Source organism: Rhipicephalus microplus, unplaced genomic scaffold (assembly GCF_043290135.1).
Source record: "Rhipicephalus microplus isolate Deutch F79 unplaced genomic scaffold, USDA_Rmic scaffold_13, whole genome shotgun sequence".
In the NCBI taxonomy this organism is placed as follows: domain Eukaryota; kingdom Metazoa; phylum Arthropoda; class Arachnida; order Ixodida; family Ixodidae; genus Rhipicephalus; species Rhipicephalus microplus.
The window spans coordinates 29,195,126-29,220,629 of NW_027464586.1; the positions used below are offsets into that span (position 1 = coordinate 29,195,126).

General features: G+C 45.4%; 1 protein-coding gene across 6 annotated transcripts in view; it reads right to left on the reverse strand.

The window, feature by feature from the left end:
• The window catches only part of LOC119163014 (G-protein coupled receptor-associated protein LMBRD2B), a 222,277-nt gene that overhangs the window by 182,068 nt on the left and 14,705 nt on the right, over positions 1-25,504 (reverse strand). For all 6 annotated transcript variants that reach the window (XM_075882680.1, XM_075882683.1, XM_075882682.1 and 3 more), the window contains exons 2-5: positions 23,441-23,619; positions 22,787-22,877; positions 9,632-9,722; positions 7,403-7,570 (exon numbers count right to left, since the gene is read on the reverse strand). In XM_075882680.1, coding sequence (XP_075738795.1) covers positions 7,403-7,570; positions 9,632-9,722; positions 22,787-22,877; positions 23,441-23,619 — 529 coding nt within the window. The remainder of the gene's footprint in view (positions 1-7,402; positions 7,571-9,631; positions 9,723-22,786; positions 22,878-23,440; positions 23,620-25,504) is intronic.

Here is a 25,504-nt window from a genome sequence, read left to right on the forward strand (position 1 = left end):
TTTTTGGCGCGCCAGCGGACGCCGCCTGTGGCCCAAAGAACAAGTCAGAGCCGAGAGTTGATAAACAAAACAAAATTATATTCTCAATATTGGCAGATCAAAAACAATACACAAGTATGCACACTCCACAATAGTTGAATACAATATGTCACCAACCAAACAACGTACGACACAGTACAATCAGCCACACTCGAAACAACGGGCACAGACAACAATACGCACTGCAATGCATGCATGCACTGCATGCACTGCATGCATCGAACAACCAAGACACTTAAAGACTAAAGAGGTAGAAAACCTATTCAGTCCAAAGTTCTTGGAACAAAAGTCTGGATGATACTGTTCCGAGAATCACTCACTCAAAGTCCAGCGTTGTTGCCGTTCGCCTGCCCCTGAAGTTTCTCTTCCAGGAAACCTCTGTCGTTCTGCTGCTCCCGAAGTTTCTCTTCCAGGAAACCTCGCGTCTTCAAGTGCTTCCGAAGTTTCTCTTCCAGGAAACCTCACGTCTTCCAGTGCTCCCGAAGTTTCTCTTCCAGGAAACCTCGCGTCTTCAAGTGCTCTCGAAGTTTCTCTTCCAGGAAACCTCGCGTCTTCAAGTGCTCCCGAAGTTTCTCTTCCAGGACACCTAGCGTCTTCAAGTGCTCCCGAAGTTTCTCTTCCAGGAAACCTCGCGTCTTCAAGTGCTCCCGAAGTTTCTCTTCCAGGAAACCTCGCGTCTTCAAGTGCTCCCGAAGTTTCTCTTCCAGGAAACCTCACGTCTTCAAGTGCTCCCGAAGTTTCTCTTCCAGAAAACCTCGCGTCTTCAAGCGGCCACTCTCCAAGCTTCAAACTTCTTCGCCTGAACCACGTCGGCTTCACACACGCAGCTGTTGCCACGCGTCTTCGCTCGATAGCGGTAGACACACGCTCTTGCCTGTAGCTCGAGCCTTCACCCCTCAGGTGGAAATCATCTTCTTCTCCTGCTTTGTCTCTACGGACAAAACCTTCGCCGACTACATGGCGGAATACCCAACGCGCTCTGGCGCTAACTTCTGTCTTCTCCTCACCTCCCATCTCCGCTGCTCGGTTAAATACCTTCCGTGCGCGATTCCAGACAATTCTCATCATTTCGTCGGCACGATGCGCAGCGAAGGCTGGGGGAAAGCGCGAGACGGCACGAGGGCCGTCCGCGACGGATGACTCAACCCGGCATCACCACGCCCCTTTCCATCTAGAAATTTCGAGGGCTTGCTCGGGCGCCGATGTGGGGTGAGGAGGTTCGTCGGCGAACCTACGCTTCCGAGGGGAGAGGTACGCGCGCCCGGGGAGTCTTTGGATGTTTGTTTTCTTTTTTTTTTATCGTTGACCTTGCGGCGTCACTCCGGCGTTTCGTCGCGAGAATTTGGCGGCGCGCTCTTTTTTGAGCGCTCGTTTTGTGACACTGCCCCCCACTTTAAGAATATTATCTCATAATATTTAAAACCACACAAACGAGCGCGAACAGTCCCACACTATCAGAGACTGTAACATAGTCCGTCGCTCATGACACGTCACATTTACAATAGATCACTCAATACAATTGTACATTGTAATTCAATCTCACAACACATGAAATATAACCACAGGTACATGAGTACAACCCTCCACCCCATATTCCAAAAAATACACATGTACAAAGTTCTCTCATTACAACAATTGTACAATCGCATCACCGTAACAAAAATTTTGATTCACTCGACATACACTTGTGACACAGGATAACAAGAACATTAACACAGCATAGGGCACTCAGCCCTGCCAAACACATTCCGATTCGTCCTCAACACTTATCCTCGCAACACTTATCCTGCACTTATCAGCGCATTTCGAACGGCGCTTGCGCCCTTTCTTGCGGTGCTCGCTCGATCTCTTCTTGTTCTTCCTCGTTCCTTTTCAGCGAGCCCTTTCAAACGACGGTATCTGAGGTGGCGTCTCAGCCATCGTTGTTACTTCCGACACCGTTAACGGGTCTGAACGTTAAACCGGTCCTGTCTCCCGCTTGTTCATGTCACGACATTGGGCCTGGCTGGCCGACTCCGTCATCTTTACATTGTCGGTCAGTTGAGGTCGAGCAGACGTAAGTCCAGCTGCCCAGCACGTGAACTCATTCAACACGATCATCTTCTCATTCGCTGGCTCTTGCGCCGAGGCTTCACCTTGGGCTCAAGTGAGATCCTTCACGGGATTTTTCTCGGCTGTATCTCGCGGTCCCTGTGTCGGCGGGGGCTCCATCTTCGGGTCTTCCCCCAAACGTTCTGGTTCGTTCGGCCCTCGCGCCCCGTCAATGTTTCCGATGACGAGGTCGTACAGGGGGGTCGTCATACATAGAGCGGTAACCTTCCCGCTAAAGTACGGGGTTTCAACCTCAATCTCTGCTTCGGGAAGCATCCGAACCGTACTGTCAATTAGGCAAACTGGTTTCGTTTTGCCTGTTAACTCACTTTCCCGTACCAAATTTCCCCGCTTGATCACAGTGGAGCTGCCGGTATCTCTTAACACCGTAACCTTTTTGCCCGCAACTTTTCCAGGCAGCGTTGGCATTCCCTTCGTAACACCGGTTGGCTGTTTTGACATTACAGCCCCCACAATAGGAAGTTTCTCCCCATTTTTCAACTCTACGAATCCGTCGGTGACGGCATTATTATCAGATTTCGGTGCCGCTTGCACACAGGATACCTGGTGAGTTTGACTCAGTCCGTTACGACATGCGTCTGCTTTGTGCCCAGTCTGACCACACTTGAAACATTTTACTACCGTAGGGTTCGTAAAGTTAGTACGACAGTTGTTCGCACGATGACCCACTCGGTTACATAGAAAACATCGCGGAACACTCTCCGGTGCACGCTTCTTTTGTTCGGGTGCCGAATTTTTCGAATCTTCCGGACACTCCTTCTTGACCTTGGCCAAATTAGTGCCACCTTGCGCTTTCAAGAACTGGTCAGCTAATTCAAGCATGTCTTCAAGTGACTTAGCTCTCCTCTCTTTCAAGTACAGCGACAGGCTTGGGTGGCAACTAGTAAGAAATTGTTCTCTAATTAGGAGCTCTCTAAGTTCATCGTACTCCTGCGCTGTCCCTGAAAGTTCAATCCATCTGTCGAAATAATGGCAAAGTCGGGCGGCATACTGCGTAGCCGTCTCACCATCAGCTGGCTTTCCTGTCCGAAATCTGTCCCGGAAACCTCGGAAACCTCCACAGTAAATCTAAATCGCTTGAGTAAAGCAGTTTTCACCTTTGCATAGTTGGCTGCATCGGTCGGCGTCAGCCTACCATACACACTGAGCACTTCACCACTCAAGCAAGTACTTAAAGCAGTTGCCCATTAATGTTCCGGCCAATTCTGGCTCCTTGCAATCGTCTCAAATCTGTGAAGGTACGCGTCAAGGTCGTCCTTCCTTTCATCAAACGCTACGAGCAGCTTGCTTGGGTTCAAGCGGAAGCCATGATCTTCCCGTTCGCTGCTTTCAACTCTAGCTTGGACCGGAGTTTCACTTCGCTGCTGCAAACGAAGCCGCTCGAGTTCCATCTCGTGCTGCCGCTGCCGTTCCCTTTCAACTATCTCCGCTTCTCTTTCTTCTTTCGCCCTTTCAGCTGCCAACTTTTCTCTCTCCAGCTCCAACTTCAATCGCTGCTCTCCTTCTTCTTTTGCTCTCTCAGCTGCCAACCCCTCTCTCTCCAACTCAGCTGCCTTTTCTTCCTTGGCTCTCTCAGCTGCCAACCTCTCTCTCTCCAACTCAGCTGCTTGTTCTTCCTTAGCTCTCTCAGCTGCCAATCTCTCTCTCTCCAACTCAGCTGCTTTTTCTTCCGTGGCTCTCTCAGCTGCCAACCTCTCTCTCTTCACCGCCTCTTTCTCCTTCTGGCTTACCCACTTCCGTAGTTCAGCGCCAGAAAGACCCATCTTCTCACCAAGGGCGACTAACTTTTCGAGATCCATTGTGTCTCGCAAATAAAACCTTGCCGCGTGCAAAAAATATCTGCCTAAATCAGTATATCGGAACACTCTCCTGCACTCGTTAACGAGAACACTGAACAACACACAAAATCGTTCCGATAACACTATCAACAACTCGAGGCTCTTTCCCACTACTTTGAACACACTGTCCACCAAAACGTCCTCGTCGCGGACGCCACATTAATTGTCACAGGTCTCGTTAATTCGGGACGCGATCGCCGGGCTAATTCCAAGGGCCGAAGTATCGGCCCCCCGAATCGCACCACGGAAGCGTGGACAATTTAGAAGTGGTCCTTTTTGGCGCGCCAGCGGACGCCGGCTGTGGCCCAAAGAACAAGTCAGAGCCGAGAGTTGATAAACAAAACAAAATTATATTCTCAATAATGGCAGATCAAAAACAATACACAAGTATGCACACTCCACAATAGTTGAATACAATATGTCACCAACCAAACAACGTACGACACAGTACAATCGGTCACACTCGAAACAACGGGCACAGACAACAATACGCACTACAATGCAGTCGCATGCATCGAACAACCAAGACACTTAAAGACTAAAGAGGTAGAAAACCTATTCAGTCCAAAGTACTTGGAACAAAAGTCTGGATGATACTCTTCCGAGAATCACTCACTGAAAGCCCAGCCTTGTTGCCGTTCCGCTGCCCCTGAAGTTTCTCTTCCAGGAAACCTCTGTCGTTCTGCTGCTCCCGAAGTTTCTCTTCCAGGAAACCTCGCGTCTTCGAGTGCTCCGGAAGTTTCTCTTCCAGGAAACCTCGCATCTTCAAGTGCTCTCGAAGTTTCTCTTCCAGGAAACCTCGCATCTTCAAGTGCTCTCGAAGTTTCTCTTCCAGGAAACCTCGCGTCTTCAAGTGGCCACTCTCCAAGCTTCAAACTTCTTCGCCGGAACCACGTCGGCTTCACACACGCAGCTGTTGCCACGCGTCTTCGCTCGATAGTGGTAGACACACTCTCTTGCCTGTAGCTCGAGCCTTCACCCCTCAGGCAGAAATCATCTTCTTCTCCTGCTTTGTCTCTATGGACAAAACCTTCGCCGACTACACGGCGGAATACCCAACCCGCTTTGGCGCTAACTTCCGTCTTCTCCTCATCTCCCATCTCCGCTGCTCGGTTAAATACCTTCCGCGCGCGATTACTTCCGTCTTCTCCTCATCTCCTATCTCCGCTGCTCGGTTAAATACCTTCCGCGCGTGATTCCAGAAAGTTCTCATCATTTCGTCGGCGCGAGGCGCAGCGAAGGCTGGGGGAAAGCGCGAGACAGTACTAGGGCCGTTCGCGACGGATGACTCAACCCGGCATCATCACGCCCCTTTACATCTAGAAATTTTCGAGGGCTTGCTCGGCCGCCGATGTGGGGTGAGGAGGTTCGTCGGCGAACCTACGCTTCCGAGGGGAGAGGTACGCGCGCCCGGAGAGTCTTTGGATGTTTTTCTTTTTTTATCGTTGACCTCGCGGCGTCACTCCGGCGTTTCGTCGCGAGAATTTGGCGGCGCGCTCTTTTTGAGCGCTCATTTTGTGACACATGGCCTCGTTCATGTATTCCTTTTTGTTGATGCGAACAACAATACCTGGCGGGAACACTTCCTTTGGTAATGTCTTACATTTGAAAATTATGAAGGGAGGAAGCTTTCTACCATCTGCCACGCATGCCAGCATGACGGTGAAGCGCGAGTGCTCATTGCCAGGGGACAACAGCTTCATATCCTTGGCGCCACGCTGCATGATCATGGTCGATGAAGGCATGTCAAACCACACGGGGGTCTCATCGGCATTGTCAATCTGCCTTATCACGTAGTTGTTCGGTTCCTGAAGCCGGTTCACAAAGCCCTGAAAGTTTATAAGCTTGTCCTCAAACTCGTCTGGAAACTTCGGACAGATGGATGTGCGCCACCGGAAATAAAATCTTTTGCGTCTCATGAATCGACGCACTCAAGAGTTTGGTGCACGAAACTCTTCTCTCGTGAGCCCAGCTCCTCGAGCAAGTTCCACAGCTTTCTTGCGAATGGTATCCTTGGTCACTGGCAGCGAGCACACATGATTTTCCCACACAAAGTTCCCTAGCGTATCCTCCAGCTGCGGATGAATCGCACTTCACCGACAAAATGACCTTTTCCGAGGATTGCACATCTGCAGCTTCCCTTTCTGCACCCACTAATAGCGCACACTTTTTTCTGATACACCAAAGCGGCACTGAGCAGCCATATTCCCATTCGCTTCTGCGAACTCAACAACCTCTTATTTAAACGCAGCTGAGTACTGCCTTCTCGTACTGCTATTCATATTCAGTGAACGAAAAAAAGACCACTAAAAATGAAACACAATGTCAAGCGGAACGAGAACTGAGAACAAATAGGAGGCAAATGACAAACACAAAAAAACAGACAAGAGAGAAAAAAAAGAACAGCCTGCTATTGAATTTGAATGCGAATATGGCCGTGTCCAGCTTCTCATGCACATGCAAGCCACATGTTGCCAGACAGTGGTGCGCTGTGCTAGACACCGCTATATAAGACGAGGGGCGACTTTAGCTCGTTGTTCTATTGAAAATATCTCGACTTATATTCCGGTTTATATGGTACTTTGGCAGCAAGATATCACAAACACAGAGTAAAGGAACACACAACAACAAGCACAAGTGGCACTTCCAGCTAAAGTAGACTGAGCGTAACTCAGATTTAAGTAAGGAACATACAGACATGCACAGTCTTTACACAGCATCATTCTATCGAACAATACCTATTCCGATACGTCGTGTTTCTGATACAGTGTTCTTCCTATTTATTGTAATAGACTTCCATTATGACACGTGCAGGGATGCGACAAGAAACATGGCACGACGTATGGAAATGTGCCAAAGACGTGCTTTATGAAATTATCTTTTCTTGTGGCAACTCGTACATCGTGACCACCTGGCACTGTATTAATGAACAGGTTAGGGAGCATGAATTAAATCTAATGAAGGTTGGCTTGGCGCATTTGCCTTGGCATCACAAAGCCTGCGGGTGTGTACCACGTTTTAAAGAGTTTAATATTTTAGGTAGAAGTAGGTATAAAACTGCATGCGCGTACGTTGATGGAAGACTATTGCATTAATAAGAAAGGAGAAAGGTGTCTCACAGACACGCCGATGACGTTGCACGTCCGCCAATGACGTTGCACGTATCAGTGAAGAGATTGTTCGATAGCTCGATACAGTAACGCTGTGTGAAGACTGCACATGTCTGTATATTGTTAGTCTGGGTTTGCGCTCAGCCTGCTTTAGCTGGAAGTGCCGCTTGTGCTCGTCGTGCCTTCATTTGCTCTGTGTTTGTGATATTTCGTGGCCAAAGTATGTCATTCAGTAGTAACTTCTCAGCGCATTTTGACAGTATGAGTGCATGCCCAATTGAAGCGAATGACGATGGTACTGACGCGTCCAGGTTCATGCCTGGCTGCAGGGCAAGGTAGACGAGCAGCACACCAAAGATGAGCAAATAGCTGCCATAGTAGATGGCATTCTCAATCAGGGCACGTCGCAGCTTGCCAGCGATGGTGAACTCCCCAGCCGTGGAGTAGGACTGCATGAGTGGCAGAATCAACCTGCAACATGAATTAAGTTGAATACCTGAGTCGTCACATAATGCAACAAAATGTACTACAGCTGACACTAGAAGCAAGGCTCCTGTGTAGAAAAGGCCAGCATTCAGTGTAGTACACATTCCTCTAAAACAACAGTACTCGCTCCTCCTGCCTTCCCCATTTGAGATCGAGTACTTATTCCTTTAATGCGAAAGGAACTCGTTACAGTTACATTATGAAAATGGGGACACATTGTTGCATCAAGATTAGACTCAAATCTTGATCAAATGCAGTGTCGCATAATCTTAAGGCAGAATAACGTGAATAAGTTATGCCTCAGATGTAGCTGCCGCATTTACTCGCATTACGGGTGCCCTCTTTTTACAAAAAATCTGGTTCGAAGTTCAGGGTGTTCCTATTAGGCGGGGTAAAATTTTCAAAATGTTGATTTCCTACTACAGCATAAACAGTTGATAACATACGTCGCCAAAGCCACGAATATCCACACAACAGCTGAAACAACCTTCTCTTTAGGCTACACTAGCACAAAACAGGTTGAGCATGCAATCTCACCTGTCCTAGAATTGAAGCATGCAACGCGGTGTGATTTGCATTTCTAAATATCTACATAAAAAAATTCCCGTTACCAATAAAATGAATGCGGGAAAAAATAACTATGAAAAAAAAAGTACCATCGCAAAAACTCGCCGATTATATTTTAAGCCACATAGATTATGCGCATTATCAAGACCAAAATTTTGTGCGCTGAGCGGTACCGAGTGTTCGATCAACGGGCTCACACCGCACACACAAGACATTACAATAAAATCGCAAACCACTATTCTAAGATTACAAGCGCCACCCAAGCCCCATTTCCTTTAAGTAGAGCCACCGAAAAGAGTTACGTTGATTCCGCACAAAACTGCAACTTAAATCACCCGCGACGGCTACCAAAACGCACCAACTGTGATTAGGCCTAGCTAGCCTACAATTTGGCATGTTGTCACAGCTCTGTTTAAGGATACAGTCTGTCCTCCGCTGCTTTGCTTTATATAGCCTCATATGGCAAAGACGCCGCGAAGCATGACGTGGCATTTCAATGTGTCCCTTCCAGGTGAGCAGAGTTGGCACTCCTGTTATAGGAGTGAAGCTCCTTAGGCTCCCACAATGTTCGTCATAGAGACCCGTCGTCATAGGTCTCCATCAGACTGAAACATCAGTGTTACATATACCATAGAAAGAGCACTAATACTAAACATATGATTTAAAAGTAGGCTATACTTTGTCCGCCCGATTCTCTGTGCATTTGTGCGTGCATCCACCCATGCGTCAGAGTATTTGTCCATGCGTCTGTGCCTGCATCCATCTGTCTGTCAATCCGTTGATTTGTCCACTCGTCTGTCCACCCATCTACTCTTCATACTAAGCGCCGACTTCAATGTAGACATTAGAGACCTTAGGACTTGGCTTCAATTCGACATCTGAATTCCCTTCGTGAATGTGCAGCCACTTTTATCTTACTCAATGGTCATGACAAAGGGCGATGCCTACAACTCCCCACTGAGAGAAAAATGTGGGAAGGATGAGCGAAAAACTGAAGCCAGGCAACACAGGTCATTCTCAGCCCTGTAACTTCCTTATTGCAGCAGTTATTCGCAACGTTGTTTTGACAGCATGTTCACATTGTACAAGTTCTTCCTCCACTAGAAATTTTGGAACACGAGGTTGCCTTTTAAAGATGGTTGAAATTTCTGGAGCCCTCCACTACGACATACCTCATGATCACATTTATTTTGAGGATGCAGAACTTCGAATTTATAGATTATCGCTGCTGTTGACTCATGCGTTTTGGTTCCTTCAAGAGTTCTGCGGGCTGAATTTTTCACTATTCACCATATATGATTCCGTATTTCTGAAAAGCTCGCTAGTTGCATTGAAAGCACACCAGCTCTTAGCAGCGCCACTGCTGCTAAGAGCTGCTGGTTGTAATGAACCCAGAAAAGCTGCATGTGAGTTCATGCCTTTGTGTGCCCAAAGGCATGATGTAAATGAGTGGTACGGTACATAACGCACGAAACTGACCAGGTCAAGGCTTGGGACGTCCAGTAGACAACACGCCAGAGGCTCTGCAGGACCCCTTCTGGGACAAAACTCCAGGGACGTACACACACTGCTGCAATGAACAGTATGAGGGCATCCAGCTGTACCACTGATTAGCAGTGCATCACTATTTTGCGAAGCAAGGCCCTAGCATCTTGAAAAATCAATATATGCAAGAGTTAAAGGCCAACTGCAATGAAATTGAGCACACCTCAGAAAGCCAACTTATAGGCAGCCTAGCTGGGGACAATACTGCCTAGCAAATTTCATTATCAAAATGCAAGTGGTTAGCTAAGAACAAAACTCGCCAGCGATGCATTTTTCGACATCGAAACTAGAAAAAACGACGCCATTACAGCTGACCGGAAGTGAGGTAGACAGCAGCTTGACAGACCAATCGATGCAGGTGAATCATCTTCTCTGTGTACCAAAGCATGCGCTGCACGGCCGCACCCCAGAGTGTTCCGTTTAAATGGCAACTAAAAAACTAAACTTGTAAACATACACCGTGAAGGATACACAATCACAAAAGATAGCTAAAGCACGCATCTAAATAACGGCTGCCCGCTGCGTGCCTACCGCCTTTTTCTGCAATCTTGGCAAACTCGCTGGTACACAACAAATGATGCCGCTCGCTTATTCTTCGTCGATGGACTACGGATGATAAGATGGCGTTTTCTATATCTATGCTCTATGCTTCATAGGCCTGTTATACTTCAGTGGTATGGGTAGAGGCACCTTATTTTACTATCTTTTTAAAACCTCACCATAACGTTTGTCCCTAGGCTAGGTTTGGCACACTCCCATATCTACAGAAGCATCCTTGCATTTCTGTAAACATTTCTCTGAATGCGCCCAAAACATTTGCATTAAACCAAATGTCCCACAATCCGTTTTCTTCCAGTACATTTATCGGCTTAAATTGCTTTGAATTTCATTTCTGTCGAACTTCGCTGCTTCGACTACTCCCAACTAGAAGCAAGCAGCTTCTAAAGCTGTCATTACATGTTCATATATGGCGCAGCTAGTCTGGTACTTAGCGAAGAATCGTTTAATGGGAACCTATAATTGGAATATATATTTAACGAGCATTTTATGCTATACTAAAGCTGTCTAATACGAATGCATGTCATTGCTGGTGATTCTTCAAACTCTGTTCGGGGCTTCCCGCTGTTTTGTTTGCAGTGGCCGAGTATTGAAGGCACTGCTTCAGGATTCGGCATTCTTTTCGGCTTCAACAGTATTTGGGCGGAGAGACACCGGCCAAGTTTATATTCGTCATTTTTTAAGGGGGGAGGTGGCTTTGAAAAAAAACTTTTTTATTTGTTGACCTACAGCAATGAAATTTGGCATGCATACTCATAAGTGTCTAGAATAGGGAAATATGCAGTTTCATCATGATAGCTTCAGTAGTTCTCAAGTTACATAATGCTACACGATCCAATTACATGGTCTGCTCGTGGAAAGCCTAGCGCTGCAACAAAACATGCCAGGAAGCTGCGAATGATGTTGATCTTTACTCAAAAGAAAGCTACAGGGTATGACACTCTCGGAATTTTTTAGTAAGTTCTCGTTTTTTTTTTTTAGAGATCATCATGGCTGCTGACACACATTGTCAGAAACAATGGCACGGACAAATCATCGTCTAGAAAAATAACAGGGCCACAAAACAGAAATTGAAGATTTCTGTACCCACAAGCAGTGTTCAGGGATTCAGGAAAAAAAAACAGAATCAAAATCGGTCCAGTCATTCTCGTGCTACTCTTTCCACGAGCAATGCACAATGTCCAAAACACACTTGTGAGAAAAAGCCTGTCGAAGTTTTCGACAGGCTTTTCTTCAATGAACTTTTTTGTTTCTCGTTGGATATTGATGAAAATTGGCACAGACACTAAGAATAACCTCACAGTGCTTCCATAAAAATTTTGAAGCGATACCACGAATACTTTACGAGAAACAAATTATTTCTTCATTGAACCATGTGGAGGGGCTGAGCATAATGTCAAAAAAAAAAAAAACAGTATTGAGAAAGCTGCGTTAAAAGTTTCAACTTTTCTTTACGCCTCTAAGAGACCTAAAAATTGTGATCTCAGGTTTGTCTTGTGATATTTGACTTCTTTTCATGATTTACTCCTTTTCATGAGTTACAAAGAACAAGTATGAATTTCAAACCAAGTTCTTTGTATGAAGGAGTGGTGTGGTAGGTATGACAGAAAAGATTGTAATTGAATAAAACCATATACTGAAATTATTAAACATACTTTTTTGTGTGTTGAAGTTGTAATTAGCGTAATTAAGTACTTGATTACAAATATTCACTGAACTTTTTTTATTTGGAGAGAAGTTTATTGCATCAGAAAAATGGATCACACCATGACGGCCTATGCCTTCTTTATACATAACAAAGTTATGGGCAGATGACTGGTGGCACGGGAATTTCTAGCAGTATAATTAATGACACGAAACGGGCATATAAAAATTCGTGCCCCTGATTCACACATGCTCTTTCGCCGCTCTAGCCGTGAAACGCATCATCATACAGCCGGTCGCGGAAACTCTTATCTACAGCAATTCATTAAGCTCGGAACATTCATGGACGTTCGTGGCGATATCAAGCACGGCTCCAAGCACGTCTGAATCGCATCACAAAAGCTTACTGACGGCACTCCATATGACCGTGGGGTGCGCGGCCGCATGGACAGTGCAGCCGGCGCGTAATGCACTTGCCGGCGGCGTTCGATGACGATGCGCGAAATGTGTAACTACGAAGACAAAAAATCGGCACACACTGCACTTGGCATCGCATTTTCGAATGACGACGCGCGAAACTGCTAGCCGCTGTTCCGAGCGACCCTGGGCAGTGAAGGGGGGGGGGGGGGGGGGGGGTGACGAGCTTGACTGTGTTGTCCGCTGTCGATGCGTAAAATGCCCGTACAATATTCAGAGGAGCTAGCGAGTGATGTGGTACATTTCTTGCGAAGAAGCACGTCACCAAGAGTGCGCTTGCGCGTCGTTCCTGCCCGCAGTCTCGCTGTCGGCGGAGTTAGGCCTAAAGCCGACTCCGACGACGCGCCGCACTCGTAGACCGCCGCACAGAAACTGAAAACTTGAGTTTCAAAAAATCGATTTTTTTGCCACTTTTCGCGATCCCAAAGCCGCGTCCCCCCTTAAGTACCCTGTGTGAAGCTCCACACTCTTCGATACCTCCCATTCCTTATGCCTCAGTCCAATAATCCGCAGCTTTTGGCGCTTCTCTGTTTTCGAAAAAGCCTGAAAGCAGTTCCCACTGGCAACATATGTTCCAGCAGCCTACAGCCCTTAATTTCGTAAAATGAAAGAGTGAACCCCTTTCATGATCTGCTCGTAGAGGAGCGTCCCACAGAAAAAGAAATATTGCAGCTGCACGGATTTCTGCTCGCGAGCAGTGGGGAGCTGCAATTGACGTCATTTCTGTTTGTCCGATTTGCATGGACACACCACTAGTGCTTCGCGTCTTCTGCTTGCTGACAATTAGAGCACGGATTATAAATTAAATACGTGGTTGCAAGCTTTTTCACTGTCACTATCATTGTTTACTTAACCTATACTGCATTCTCGGTCAGTACTGTCTAAGTCAATAAACATTGTAGTTGGCCTTTATTTTTAGTTCAGTTCAACCCCTTATTAAGAGGCATACTCCCGACAGCGATTCGTATCTTTTATACGAGATGTCTCTTATAACCAGGGTACCTCACATGCATTTTCTTATGACCCTGTGTTATACTGTAGGCACACTGGTGTTTTTATACTCATTTCTCTCTTTTATCAGTCTCTTTTATAAAAGGGCTCGACTGTATACAGTAGAAACCTGCCATAAGGGAAGTAACTAAACTGGTTGCTTGGGTGAGTCGGTACAACATAATTTACATAAAAACAGTGCCAAAAAACGGAGTACAAGAAAAAAATAATTCCCATAAAAACAATGCAAAAACAGAAGACAAGAAAAAAAAGAGAGATACTGACAGCGGCAGTGTCTCTCTTCTTCTTTTTCTAGTCGTCTGTTTTTTGCGCTTTATCTATCTAAAGGAAAGCAAGCAACAATAAAATTCTTGTAACAGTGAAATATCTCCCTCTCTCCTGCAAATGCTCATAGGTAGCCAAAGCGACAGATGTTGGCGCTGCTACTCTGAACAGGCAGCGCCATCTCTGGTAGAAAAGTAGAAATACGAGATCTATATTTCGCATTTTCCCTTCCCATCAATGCGTTGCCACTCGCTTGGGTGCCCTTGCAGAGCGTGCGCGATGCATTTAATTCACCTCACAGCTTGCAGTGCAGCTTCAAAAAAATTTCTGAGCTGAACAACCACTTTCGAAAAGCGAATATAACAATAGGAGTGAAGCTGATTTGTCGCGTTTATAATGTGCAGCTCACGATAGCAGACGAGGATGCCCGTGTCACTGCGAAATGCATTTTTCAGGTTTGTGACAATACCGTGTACAACATGTGCCTCGAGGTAGTCTCATTCTGTGGGCATGAAACCACGTACTCTATCGATCTGCTGCGTTGACGTTTATGAACATCATGTAGTTTTCTTGATTTGGTATCTAGCAGTAGCAGCCGTGCATCGTGATGTGCAAACATTTGCAGCGTGCTAAATATAAATAAAAACTGAAGTTATGCGGTCATGGCATGAAAATGTCTGAGAAGTTTTAGAGTCAAGTCCTATGTGCCACGAGAGCATGACCAGCTGACTTCACCACAAAGCAGCAAGCTGAGCTTTAACCACTGCAAGTCAAGTTGAAGTGCTCGCCTCGTTTTTTTCCGGCTCTCGTGTCATGCTTGCTTTATCTTTCGCGAACATGGCTGTGTTCGCCGGCTGTGACTTGCTGGCAACTGATGCAGCTTTACATGTGGAGAACGTCCCTTGGTGTTGTCTGCATTGTTGTGGCAGCCCACAACACAACAATACTTCGGACCTCGCGGACACTTCCGTGGGGATGCTTCTTTCATCGCGGAAAGGCAACATTGCACAGCGAGCGTCTCGTACTAGCGCTTCAAGCTGATAGCAGGGCGCCGAAGTTCACTGCACAAACTACAGAACACGTTCTGTGCTTGTCGCAAGCGCTCCCGCTTTGGCGAGACACACTGAATCGCCTGCGCCCTCTGCCGCACCCATCCTCAATTTCCACTGAAAGCTGTAAAGAGATCATAACACGGTTCACTTGCGGCGCTGTAGCTATCCGCTGCCACCGCCACTATTATCAGTAACTACTACAGTGAAATTTCGGTAAAACCAACTTCAGGGGGCTGTGGCAATTTGTTCATTATTTTAAAAGGTCATTATAGTGAAAGCCCAAAAATTAACCATAAATACTTATTTTCCGCCGACCAAAGCGACTTACTTTTAAAACGGTGGGTCCCTGAACTCGTTTTTCCCAAGAAAAAACAAATACACAAGTGAACACAAAAAAATGCGTGTTCACTTCAAAGAAATCTATTATTTTTTTTTTAACGCTTGCAGCACAAACATCGCAGCGTGAAGGCCTCCAGCTCATTCACATTCCTGTGGTGCGATTCGGTTCTTTGGTCACAACAGTCTGCTTTTTGCCTTCCACCTGCCGAAGAATATCCACTTTCTCGCTTAGCGAAAACTGCTTCTGCTTCTTCGTCACAAGCAGAGATGAACTCATTTGTAATAGCACCGCAGCGCGAACGCCGACTTGCTTTGCGGACGCGATAAGTAATCATTGAAAAGAGATGAACACTACTGACAAACAAGGCCTCCAAGAGCACATGTAGAAGTGACAAAGAAAGAAAAACCCGAAGCGATGCGATTGTCATCGCTTCTTCTGAAGGAAAAAAAGTGCTAAAAAAAAAAAAGAAAATTCCTCGTGTTTCGTTTTCTGCACCTCACTGTCTCATGTTTTCCGCGCCCATGCTTCCTGCTACGCAACTCCCACGCTACCTCGCCAACCTTGCTCTCCCGTGTTCCCCTTGTCCCTCTTTGCACTTGTAAACCTGCAGCGTCAGCGTTCGAACAAAAAAAAAAAAAAAAAAAAGTTGCCCTTTCGCCCCCCCCCCCCCCCCCCGCTCCGTTGCGCGACTTCTGAGAAGCAAGGCGTTCGTTCACTTTGTCGTCTGCTTGAGTACCGCTCCGGTAGTCGCGACGGATTTCATGAGTTCGTAGTATTGAGGAGTTGTTAATATAACGCGGAACTGAATAGACACTCGTATTTCTGAAAAGTTCCATATTCTAAAGTATGTTGTATAGAAATAAATTTACATTGAAAATATTAGCAGTCAGCGCGAGATTTTTCAAAAGTTCATTAATCTGAAAAGTTCGCAAATGTGGGGTTCGTTCTACCGAGATTTCACTGTATCACACAAAATAAAAAAAAACTTAGTAAATAAAAAACACCAAGGACACAACGGGATTTGAACCGGGGTCCCCTGTGTGCCAGCTTGGTATTCTACCACTGAGCCACACCGGTGCTTGAGACGGGTTTGCTAACTTGCCTTAGGCAGGCTTGATGTCGGAAAACAAATCGCATTAATAATGAGTACTAAACCGTTTTAAAACATCAAGAAACAACCAGGCATCACACATGGAGATTTGCGTATCAAGTTGGTCGTCCAATGCTACAACCTATTACAAAAGCTTATTCCTGATCTCTTTTTAACTATGGCGCATACCCACTTCAGGCATAATAAGTGTGTAGCAGATACCACGCTTCTCTGAAAAATGACGAAGGATAGCAGAGTGAATGCCGGCCAACTGTAGAAAAATTATGATTATATATGTTCATATATAGTGAATACCTGGCAAGTGTACTTGAAGCAGTTACCCAAAGCGTGATTAGAAAAGGCTCTGAAAGGCCGCTCTTCCAGCTTTCACTGTGACTGTACTGCGCATTCCGCACGGGCCTGGCGTTTTTTATCACAGGTTATTTGCTCTTATAAGGTCAACTACATAAAGTATCACCCTTTTGTGCTTCCACGGCCGTCACTGTCTTTGTTTACAAACCTGCCTGGAGCTACATGTGGTTGCACACACCAGGTCTCGACATTGCCACTTCGATGATGGCTTTATTTGTTTAGACGCATAGCGAAATTATCATTGGGTGTGTTCCAATACTCACCAAAGACGACTAAATAGACAGCCAAATCCACAGCGGCCATCTCAAGTCCCATTCCAATTCTCTCGTAGTCGGCAATATAGACAGCCCCAAGAAGACCGCATTGAAGACAAAAATGATGCAGGCTACTTTGCTGTCCAAACAAAATGGCCGCTAAGCAAATTTCTCGGACAGGTTATAACTCGTCGGAATGATCGTCTGCACACAACTACTAGACGCTTCTCCAGACACTAAATGTGAGGAAATTTCAACTTCTTCAAAATTTGAGCAGTAAATAAACTGCAGTTACGTTTGTTTATTTTACCTTTCTTTTCTTGACGCTAGGTGTTGTTCCGTCGGATAGAAGTAGTCTGGACGCGTACCATTTTTCAGACAGCATGGGCTCGATGCCGTCTTCTAGGCTGTCTGCGTAGGCGGTCTACGATGCTGCTTAAGAATTGGAACACAGCCATACGTGCTAGCAGCACGGCCGTTCACTATTTCCCATTCTCGGGTGGCTATAGTCAAGCATATTGCTCACACACACACCAAACTTGTGTTGGGAATGTTTCCACCCAACATTCCACAAGCAGCGAGCAGATTTTCAAATTAGAGAGGCAGCGAGCACACGCAGCCGGTCAGGCCAACTGTGTTGTCCACTGCCCTCTCCGCCAGGAGAGTTCAGCAATCCACCAATCTACGGTGGACATGTTTCCACTTTGCGGCACTAAACAACACTGAGAGCTTGGGTCTCAGGCTCTGATTGGCTGAGGCCAAAGCGGCCAACTTTACCATGCGAAAAAAATGGGTCTGGACACAATCGAGGCAAGCAACCGCGGATTTTCTGCTTTTGCGGGCAATCCGCATCCACATTCCATACCAACCTATAAACTTTTTGGATCTGTCCTCGGTGTGAATGTGCCTCTATCTTTTCGCTCCAAGATTATGTACGCGACCCCCCTTAACGACCTTCTGTGGCAGGTATTAAGCAGTAAGGGCAGTGTGACTGTCACAGCTCCATCGTCATGCCATGTTCTTTGCTCAATGACATCTGTTTGCAATGCATTCGTACAGCTGCACTGCATAGTGGCCGGAAAGAACAGTACTTCAAAGAGTAGGGACACAGTGTTGTATGGCTCTCGATGCACGGATACATTTCAATTTGGTTAGCCTTCCTAATTTTTACGACATCGCGCGCAAATACCTTTATATGACCACAAAGCACACTGAGCACACTGCAGCAGAGGCTCCCTAAAATTTAGCCTACCCAGGATTCAGGTCGAAGTGTAGTGCGAGGAAAACAGGACACATCAAAAGAAAACACAGCACCATGAACATATACATATACCAACTTGCCTATTACACAACGTTACTTCAGTTCGCCCAGGGTTTTGAGACTGTCCAGTATGAGGGTGCCTTGCATTTCATTCGTTTCTGTTTCGTTAACAGGTTATAACTATAGATGAGCACCGAGCTGGTATACTTGATTGACGTTTATTCTATAATGATTTAGGTGCGCTAAGACAAGGTGAGTGATGCACAAAAAAAAAAAGTGCAAATGCATCAAAAAAAAAGTGGAGCCATAAGCTGTACCTTTATAAGCCAGTAAACAAACCCAAGTCCCGAATATGTAATAAAGAGAAATATGCGCATTTTCACTTTGTGAACACGCTGCTGCAGAGATATTGTAAATATGAGCTATAATATGGAAGTTACAGGGCTTAGAACATCCGTTTTGGCTGGTTTCAAATTTTCGCGCAGCCTTGCCACCCTTCTCCGTCATAGGTGGGGAAAACCGTAGCCGTCGTCGTGACTGCGTGCTCTTCAGCAACATGACACGACACGTCAGCGATGTTATTGGCATGCAGCCAACTACCAAGCAGGGCTTCCTTCACATGAGCCCATCTCATAGCGGCACAGGGAGGAGGCGCGAAGCGAGGAGCACTTTTTCCCAGGCGGTAAAGTAGCGATACCCTTCTTTGTCTCAGACGCTTTGTTTCTGGCAATGCCACCCGTTCTGGTAGTTTCGAACCCTACAAAATGGCAGAGGACAGCACAGGAAAATGAAAATGTGGACTGTGCAGCCAGAACTGCATCACCGCAAGAACAAGGCACCGTTTCGTCGGGAAAAGGACCAATTGACGAGCTCTATGGTGCATAAAATAGCCCATGGGTAACATTGCATAATGCTCGTATCACTGCACACACAAGGGGGGATTAGTCAGGTGCGGGAATCGTTCTTAGAAATGAAGGTTCTGCACGGTCTGTGCTGTAATACAGTTGAACTAAGTTATAACGATCCAGAGTAAACTCAAACCTTGTTATAACTAAGTTGAAGGAGAGCCACAATTATTTCGTTATATTGATTATAATAGTTTGTGGCAATGTATGCTCAGATAGGCACACACCTATAAACATGCAAAGAAGAAAACCGCCTCGCGGCTCGATGTAACGCTGCGCGACCCTGCGTGCCACGGAAAATAAACTCAGTCGAATCTCATTAATTCGAACTTTCGTGTAATTTGAACACGCGCTGAGGTTCCATCGAAGCTATGTGTATTCCAATGGGCGAAAACGCCGTGTAATTCGAACGTGCAAGCACTTTCGAGGGTTAATTTGAACATACTGCGCTCCGAAAATGCGATGCCCAATCTCTCAGCGGCACCCCTCAAGGCTGCGCACGAAAAAGAAAAAGAAGAAAAGGAAAGAAAAGACTGTGGCGGATTGTTTGCTCTCTGAAATGCCGATCTGCGACGTGCCTGTTCCACGCTTCTCCCTTTTCCGTCTCTGAATGTAGAGACCCTTCTCCTTTCAAAGCTGCGTGCAGGGAGAGAGGAAAAAAAAAAAGCTGTCGCAGAGAGTCCTATTTTCTTGGTGCAGAGGGTAGCAGCCATGGTAGCAGCGGAAACGCAGTCGTCGCCGTCATGAGAGGGAAATCGCTTTGCACCGCGGTGTCGATTCTCAGTCATGTGACCCGCTGAGCACTTCCTCCACCCTCTCCGCTGGCTGTGTGAGGAGGACGGCTCTCTCGACCGTGCGGGACGTGGCTGTAAGGTCGGCGCGGGAGTTTTGAAAGAGCCGCGCCGAACCAGCGTCAAACTTCACAGAAAACGTTATACTTAACACACTACGGCCGCTTTTTCTTTTTTGATAGACTGTTTTATAGACTAATTTAGTTTGTTATATTCATTTACCAGTCAATTTTACTTAGTTACAACGACGTTTAAGATGCGTGGTTCTCAGTAGAGCTTTCAAGGGGAATTTCATTTACTTCGTTACATTACAACAAAGTATCAGTGTACAACGATCTATTGGTTATGACGACCATATTCAGGTGCACATACAATTTTCCTAGGCTACCCATAGAAACTGCGTCCACATATTGCAAACATTTTTCAAAGCCTCCTAATGCTACAAAGAACACTTCCGACATGATCACAATAGATATGGCTAGAACTGCTGCTTGGGTAAGTTGGTTCATGATTAAGATAGATTTATCAGTGCAAAAAGAGACAGAACATTCAGGAAGGACACACACACACACACACAGTGCTGATGTGGCATACAAAATATGGCGCATACAAAGTGAAAAAAAAAAAAATTAGACAGGCATGTTAAAGCACATGGGAGCGCGTGCCAGAATGTGCCCATTGAGTTTACTCGCAACGAAGATATCGCAGACCGCAATGAGTACCGCAAGCAGACTTCGGGCGCCCCCAGCTCGACTAGCAGGGCAGCAGTAAGGAAAAAAAGAAAAGGTGGCAGCATGAAGACTTGCGGTCGGTTTTTGCACGGCAAACTTTTCTGACGCTGTTCTCCGCACCTAGGACTGCCACCGACTGACAAAACAATGCCTTCGAATGCAAGAAGCCCGAGTGCAAAAAGCAATGACTTTTTGTCGTTTAAAATTACACTGCGACGCCACTATGTGGTGCGAAAGGTGTTCTGCCTTTCAGTAATGGCAGTGACCGGTTGATCAGCGATAACGACTACCGCACGGTTACGGCGGTGCTTTACAGATAAGCATATCTGAATTTTTCAACTTCAGACAACACCTCAATTCCGCGCACCCAGCCATACAATTCACGACTGAGTGTGAAAGCGATTAATGCCTGCCCTTTCTCGACGTCCAGGTGGCAAGAAAGCGCAACGGTCTGAAGTTCTCCATTTATAGGAAGCCAACGCACACTGGCCGCTACCTTTGATTTGATTCTTCCCACCCCACCTGCCACAAGGCCTCGGTTGTGACCACGTTACTCTAAAGCGTTAGGAACGTATGCTCCAAGGACAAAGAGCGAAAGAAAAAAGAGGCCCGCATAATTGCAGACCTCAGAAAAAACAGATACCCAAAAAATTTCATTCGAGCCGCCACCCGCCGTGCAGAGCAACAGAGGATACAAAAACCCCAATCAACCTTAATTGGCAGCCCCACGAAGCGCGTACTGGTTCCAAACGTTCAGTGAACCAGCGAGATTGCCGCGGATCTTCCAGAAGGAAGGGGTTCGTATCGCGCAAGTGCCTTGGTGTACGCTGGGCCGCCTCCTCCCCCGCCCGAAAGACCGGCCAACAATGGACAGGAACCCCGATGTCGTTTACGAAATTCCGTGCACAAAGTGCCCCTCTTCGTATATCGGCGAGACGAAAAACCTACCAGAACAACTGAGTAAACATGCCAACGATGTGCGGAAGTTCTACAAAGAGCGCCGTGTAGTCGCCGAACATGCTGAGACGTTGGATCACCAAATAAATTTAGAAGCGACGACCATCCTTGAAAGCGAGCTGAACTGGAGTAGAAGGTTATTACTCGAGTCGTGGCACATACAGAGGACAGCCCATAACATCAACCGCTTTCTCAGAATCCTTCCCCCAGTGTATACACACGGACTGCGCTTCACGGCAAAACCATAGAGAGAGGGGGGGTCATTATCAACCCCGCGAGTGCTTTGAAGACGCCGCTGCTACGTAGTCTACGCAGCCGCCTCTGAGGAAGAAACCAAGCCAGTTTCGAAATGTCGGGTTTCTTCAAAACTTTTGGTAGGAGTCTAAATTATCACCCAAGTTGAGGTGCGTTGATTATGGGAGAGCGTTAACTATGTGAGTAAATACGGTAACATCTAAAAGGCAAACATCGTATGAAGGAGGAAATACCAGCAGCGTTTCAAAATACTATGCCTTGATGAAGGAAAGAAGTAATATCAAAGCCTCATCTTATTTTGATAGACAAAAATATTCATGAGAACTAACAGTCAATGCTGCCAAATAAAGTATAGGGAATGTACTAATTAGAAGTCAGTGAAATGTAAACATGAACAAAGAAAAGTGGATGAAAAGATAACTCACCACCAGCAGGATTCGATGGCAAGTTATCTTTTCATCCAATTTTTTTTCTTCACATTCACATTACAATTGTGTCTAATAACATTCCTATACTTTCCTTGGCATCATTGTTTGTTAGTTCTCTTGAACTGCTACAGAGCACAAACTTCAGGGACGAGAGGCTGTTAGTTCTCTTCAATATTATGCCTTGATGACATGCATAAAATGCAATGGACATTAATGCATATACAGGCCCAATGAAGTGACGGTGCCTCAAAAAATCAATGCACTGTTTTGTGAAAAGCAACATCGACAGGCAAAATATTAGCAGTTCAAGCGTTTTGCTAATGACTTCAACAGAAGTACAACTGATCAACAAACCGGCTCGGCGATCATAGCCAATGGCGCTGCAAGTACCACAGCATTCTTCTTTCTCTAAAGCATTCATAAGAAGAATGCAAGGCAGCAGAATAATGCACCTATGAGCTTAGGCAACTACCAGAGCATTCTTCTTTCTCTAAAACAACCAAGAGAATAATGCAAGGCATCAAAATGATGCACCTATGAGCTTTGGCAATTCGTTCAGAATGATCAGCTGCAGCTTTGACGCGAGCCAGAAAAAGGCCCAGCAAGGACATCGGCAGTAGTGTATCAGCAAGCAGCAGAGTTGCATAAACCCCTCGTGATGGAGTTTCCAACTGGAGTGCTTCGCCTTGCCACACTTACCATGGAGAGGAGGGCTGCTGTTGCTGGCCACTGAGCTGTTGGTCACTGGATCGGGATCAAGGAAATCATACAGGCATTGTCGGTAGGCCGTCTGCACGAAAGGACCGGAAGAGTGGTTTCTATCATGGAGTTTCCTAAAATTAACCAGAGGGGACTCTGGTACTGCAATCGTTCTGCGACCATAGGAATGATGTTTGCATACGAATTTGCCTAGTCGTGTGGTTTCACTTGTTGCTGTGTTTCGGTTTTGTTTTAATCAAATCAGAAACTTGGAAAAATCAAATATTTATACAAATCAGAAACTTGGGAAAATCGAGAAAGTAATTTTTCAGCCCTTAATAATCCAATAAAATATTAATGTAGCTGCACCCTAAACCTACTACAGCATTGTTTTTGCCACCAGCCCACAATTGCTGAAGTGAAAAATCTGCGAGGGTGGCCGGACCATGCAGGCTGCAATGTCGCCTCGACATAAAGGGCACCAAGTCTGGACGTTGACACGGGACTGATATGCGAGAGCATGAGTGAGCTTATGGTGGTAAAAGCTGCGTACTTTGTTATAAAAAAAGGTGCTTTTCTCTTGTTGGAAAGCCATGCAATATATAGTGACATGAGTGCACTGCTGAAAGATGTGAACGAGGAACATTATCTCACCGTGGACACATCCAGGGGCAGAATGAAGATAATGGTGAAGGAGAAGTACCAGGCCACGAACACGCTGACTGTGACAAGCAGCGGGTGCTGACTGAAGTTGCCATACCGGTGCAACAGCACGGCTGCCAGCACAAACGTGAAGCACACCTCAGACACTAGTGGGCCCACTGCCATCACACCTGCAAGAAAATTCGCTGTAGTATCCGGTAAAGAGGTACCCACCACACTATTCTCCTGGAGTAGCCCTATGCAGTACAAAAAATTGCTTCTGATGTAGCTAGTTCTCACTACAGCTGTTTTTAACAAATTTATTCATTTAAGTTTATTTATTTACAATACTGTTGCTAGTTCTCGTTGCAGCTGTTTTTAACAAATTTATTTATTTAAATTTATTTATTTGTTTACAATACTGCTACTCTCTTTTAAGAGCATGGCAGTTGGGCAGTACAATATTTCACACACAAAAATGAAATAACGAAAGAAAACATAGTTAAAAGCAAACACTTACAAGCATGACAAGAGAATATGAATATCGTCAATACAATCAAAGAATGCAGGAGTTCAATATAATAATAATTGACATATAAAATGACCACAAAACATATTGGAAGCTCTAAATATTATGCAATGCAGTCATCAAACTGAATGCAACAAAGAGAAAATGTATGGCATTAAATGAAGACTAGACGGATGTAATTACGATAACTTTAGTATCGAGACTTCAAATGCATAAAAAACTTTATTTGCAAACACTGAGAGCTTGTTGGAAAATGTCTAAATTATTGCTGAGTGCAGGTGTGAATAAACAAAGAAGAACGGAACCTGTGTCACTTTATCACTACCGTGGCCCTTCATACATAGCTCCTATTATGTCAGCATAGTTCTTTCTATTTGTGACGAAAATCCAGATAGCGATTCTGTATTGGGGATAGCAGCACCAAGTCGATTCCATTCTGCTATTGCGAGCGGAAGAACGAATACTTAAAAGCGTGGTTTTTGCATACGTAATTTGGCAATGCATGCTCATGCTTATTACGTGTTTGTTTAGCCTGGGAACGTGAGACATATTTGGAGGTACCTATCCTGTAGTTATTTTTGAGTAGCTGGAACAAAAATTTTATGCGAGCATGTTTCACTCTTGTGGACAGTGTTTGCAGGACGGACTAGATTAAAAGATTTGTTGGCGAATATAAGCGTCTGTTTTTGTTGTGATCCTAACAGCCTTCCTTTGTATTGCCTTTAATTTGCCTATGTTCATCTGCGTATGCAGAATCCACACTGTTTCAGCGTACTTGAGAACTGGCCTCACAAATGTTGTGTAAGCCAACAGCTTCATTTTAAGAAAAATAGTTTGCGTAGTGCCTTTGAAGTAATGTTATCTATGTGTTTGTCTTATCAGAAGGGAGTGTAACTCCTAGATATTTATGTTCCTCTACTTTATTAGGCAGAGTGCTGTTAATGGTGTATGTGTAGTTGGATGGTTTTGTTTTCCTGCTTACAGTCAATACCCCTGATTTTTGTATGTTTATTTTCATCTGCCATTTAGAGCACCAATCAGCTAAGTTAGCTAAAGAATCATTAAGCTTGATGTGGTCATTATAAATATTAATTTTTTTATAGATGACACAGTCATCCATGAATAATTTTATATTGCAAGCAGCATTATCAGTAATATCATTAATGTAGATTAGGAAGAGCAGAGGCCCAAGCACAGAGCTTTGAGGAACTCAGGATGTCACTGCAGCTGTGTTAGAAAACATTTGTTTGTAAAGTACAAATTGTGATCAGCTAAATAGGAAACCTTTTATCCAAGCAGAAATTTCCCCTATGCCAAAAACAGTTTTGATTTTAGCTATTAGTTTGCTGTGACATACAGTCAAATGCCTTAGACAGGTCTAGTAAAATTAAGTCAGTTTGGCCACAATTGTTAACTGTAGCAGCAAGATCGTGAACTAGTTCAGTAAGCTGGGTAATTGTGGACAAGCCACTTCTAAAGCCATGTTGGTTAGGAGAGAAAAAATTAATGTGCTCTAGGAATAATGTCACGTGTTTTAGGATTATGTG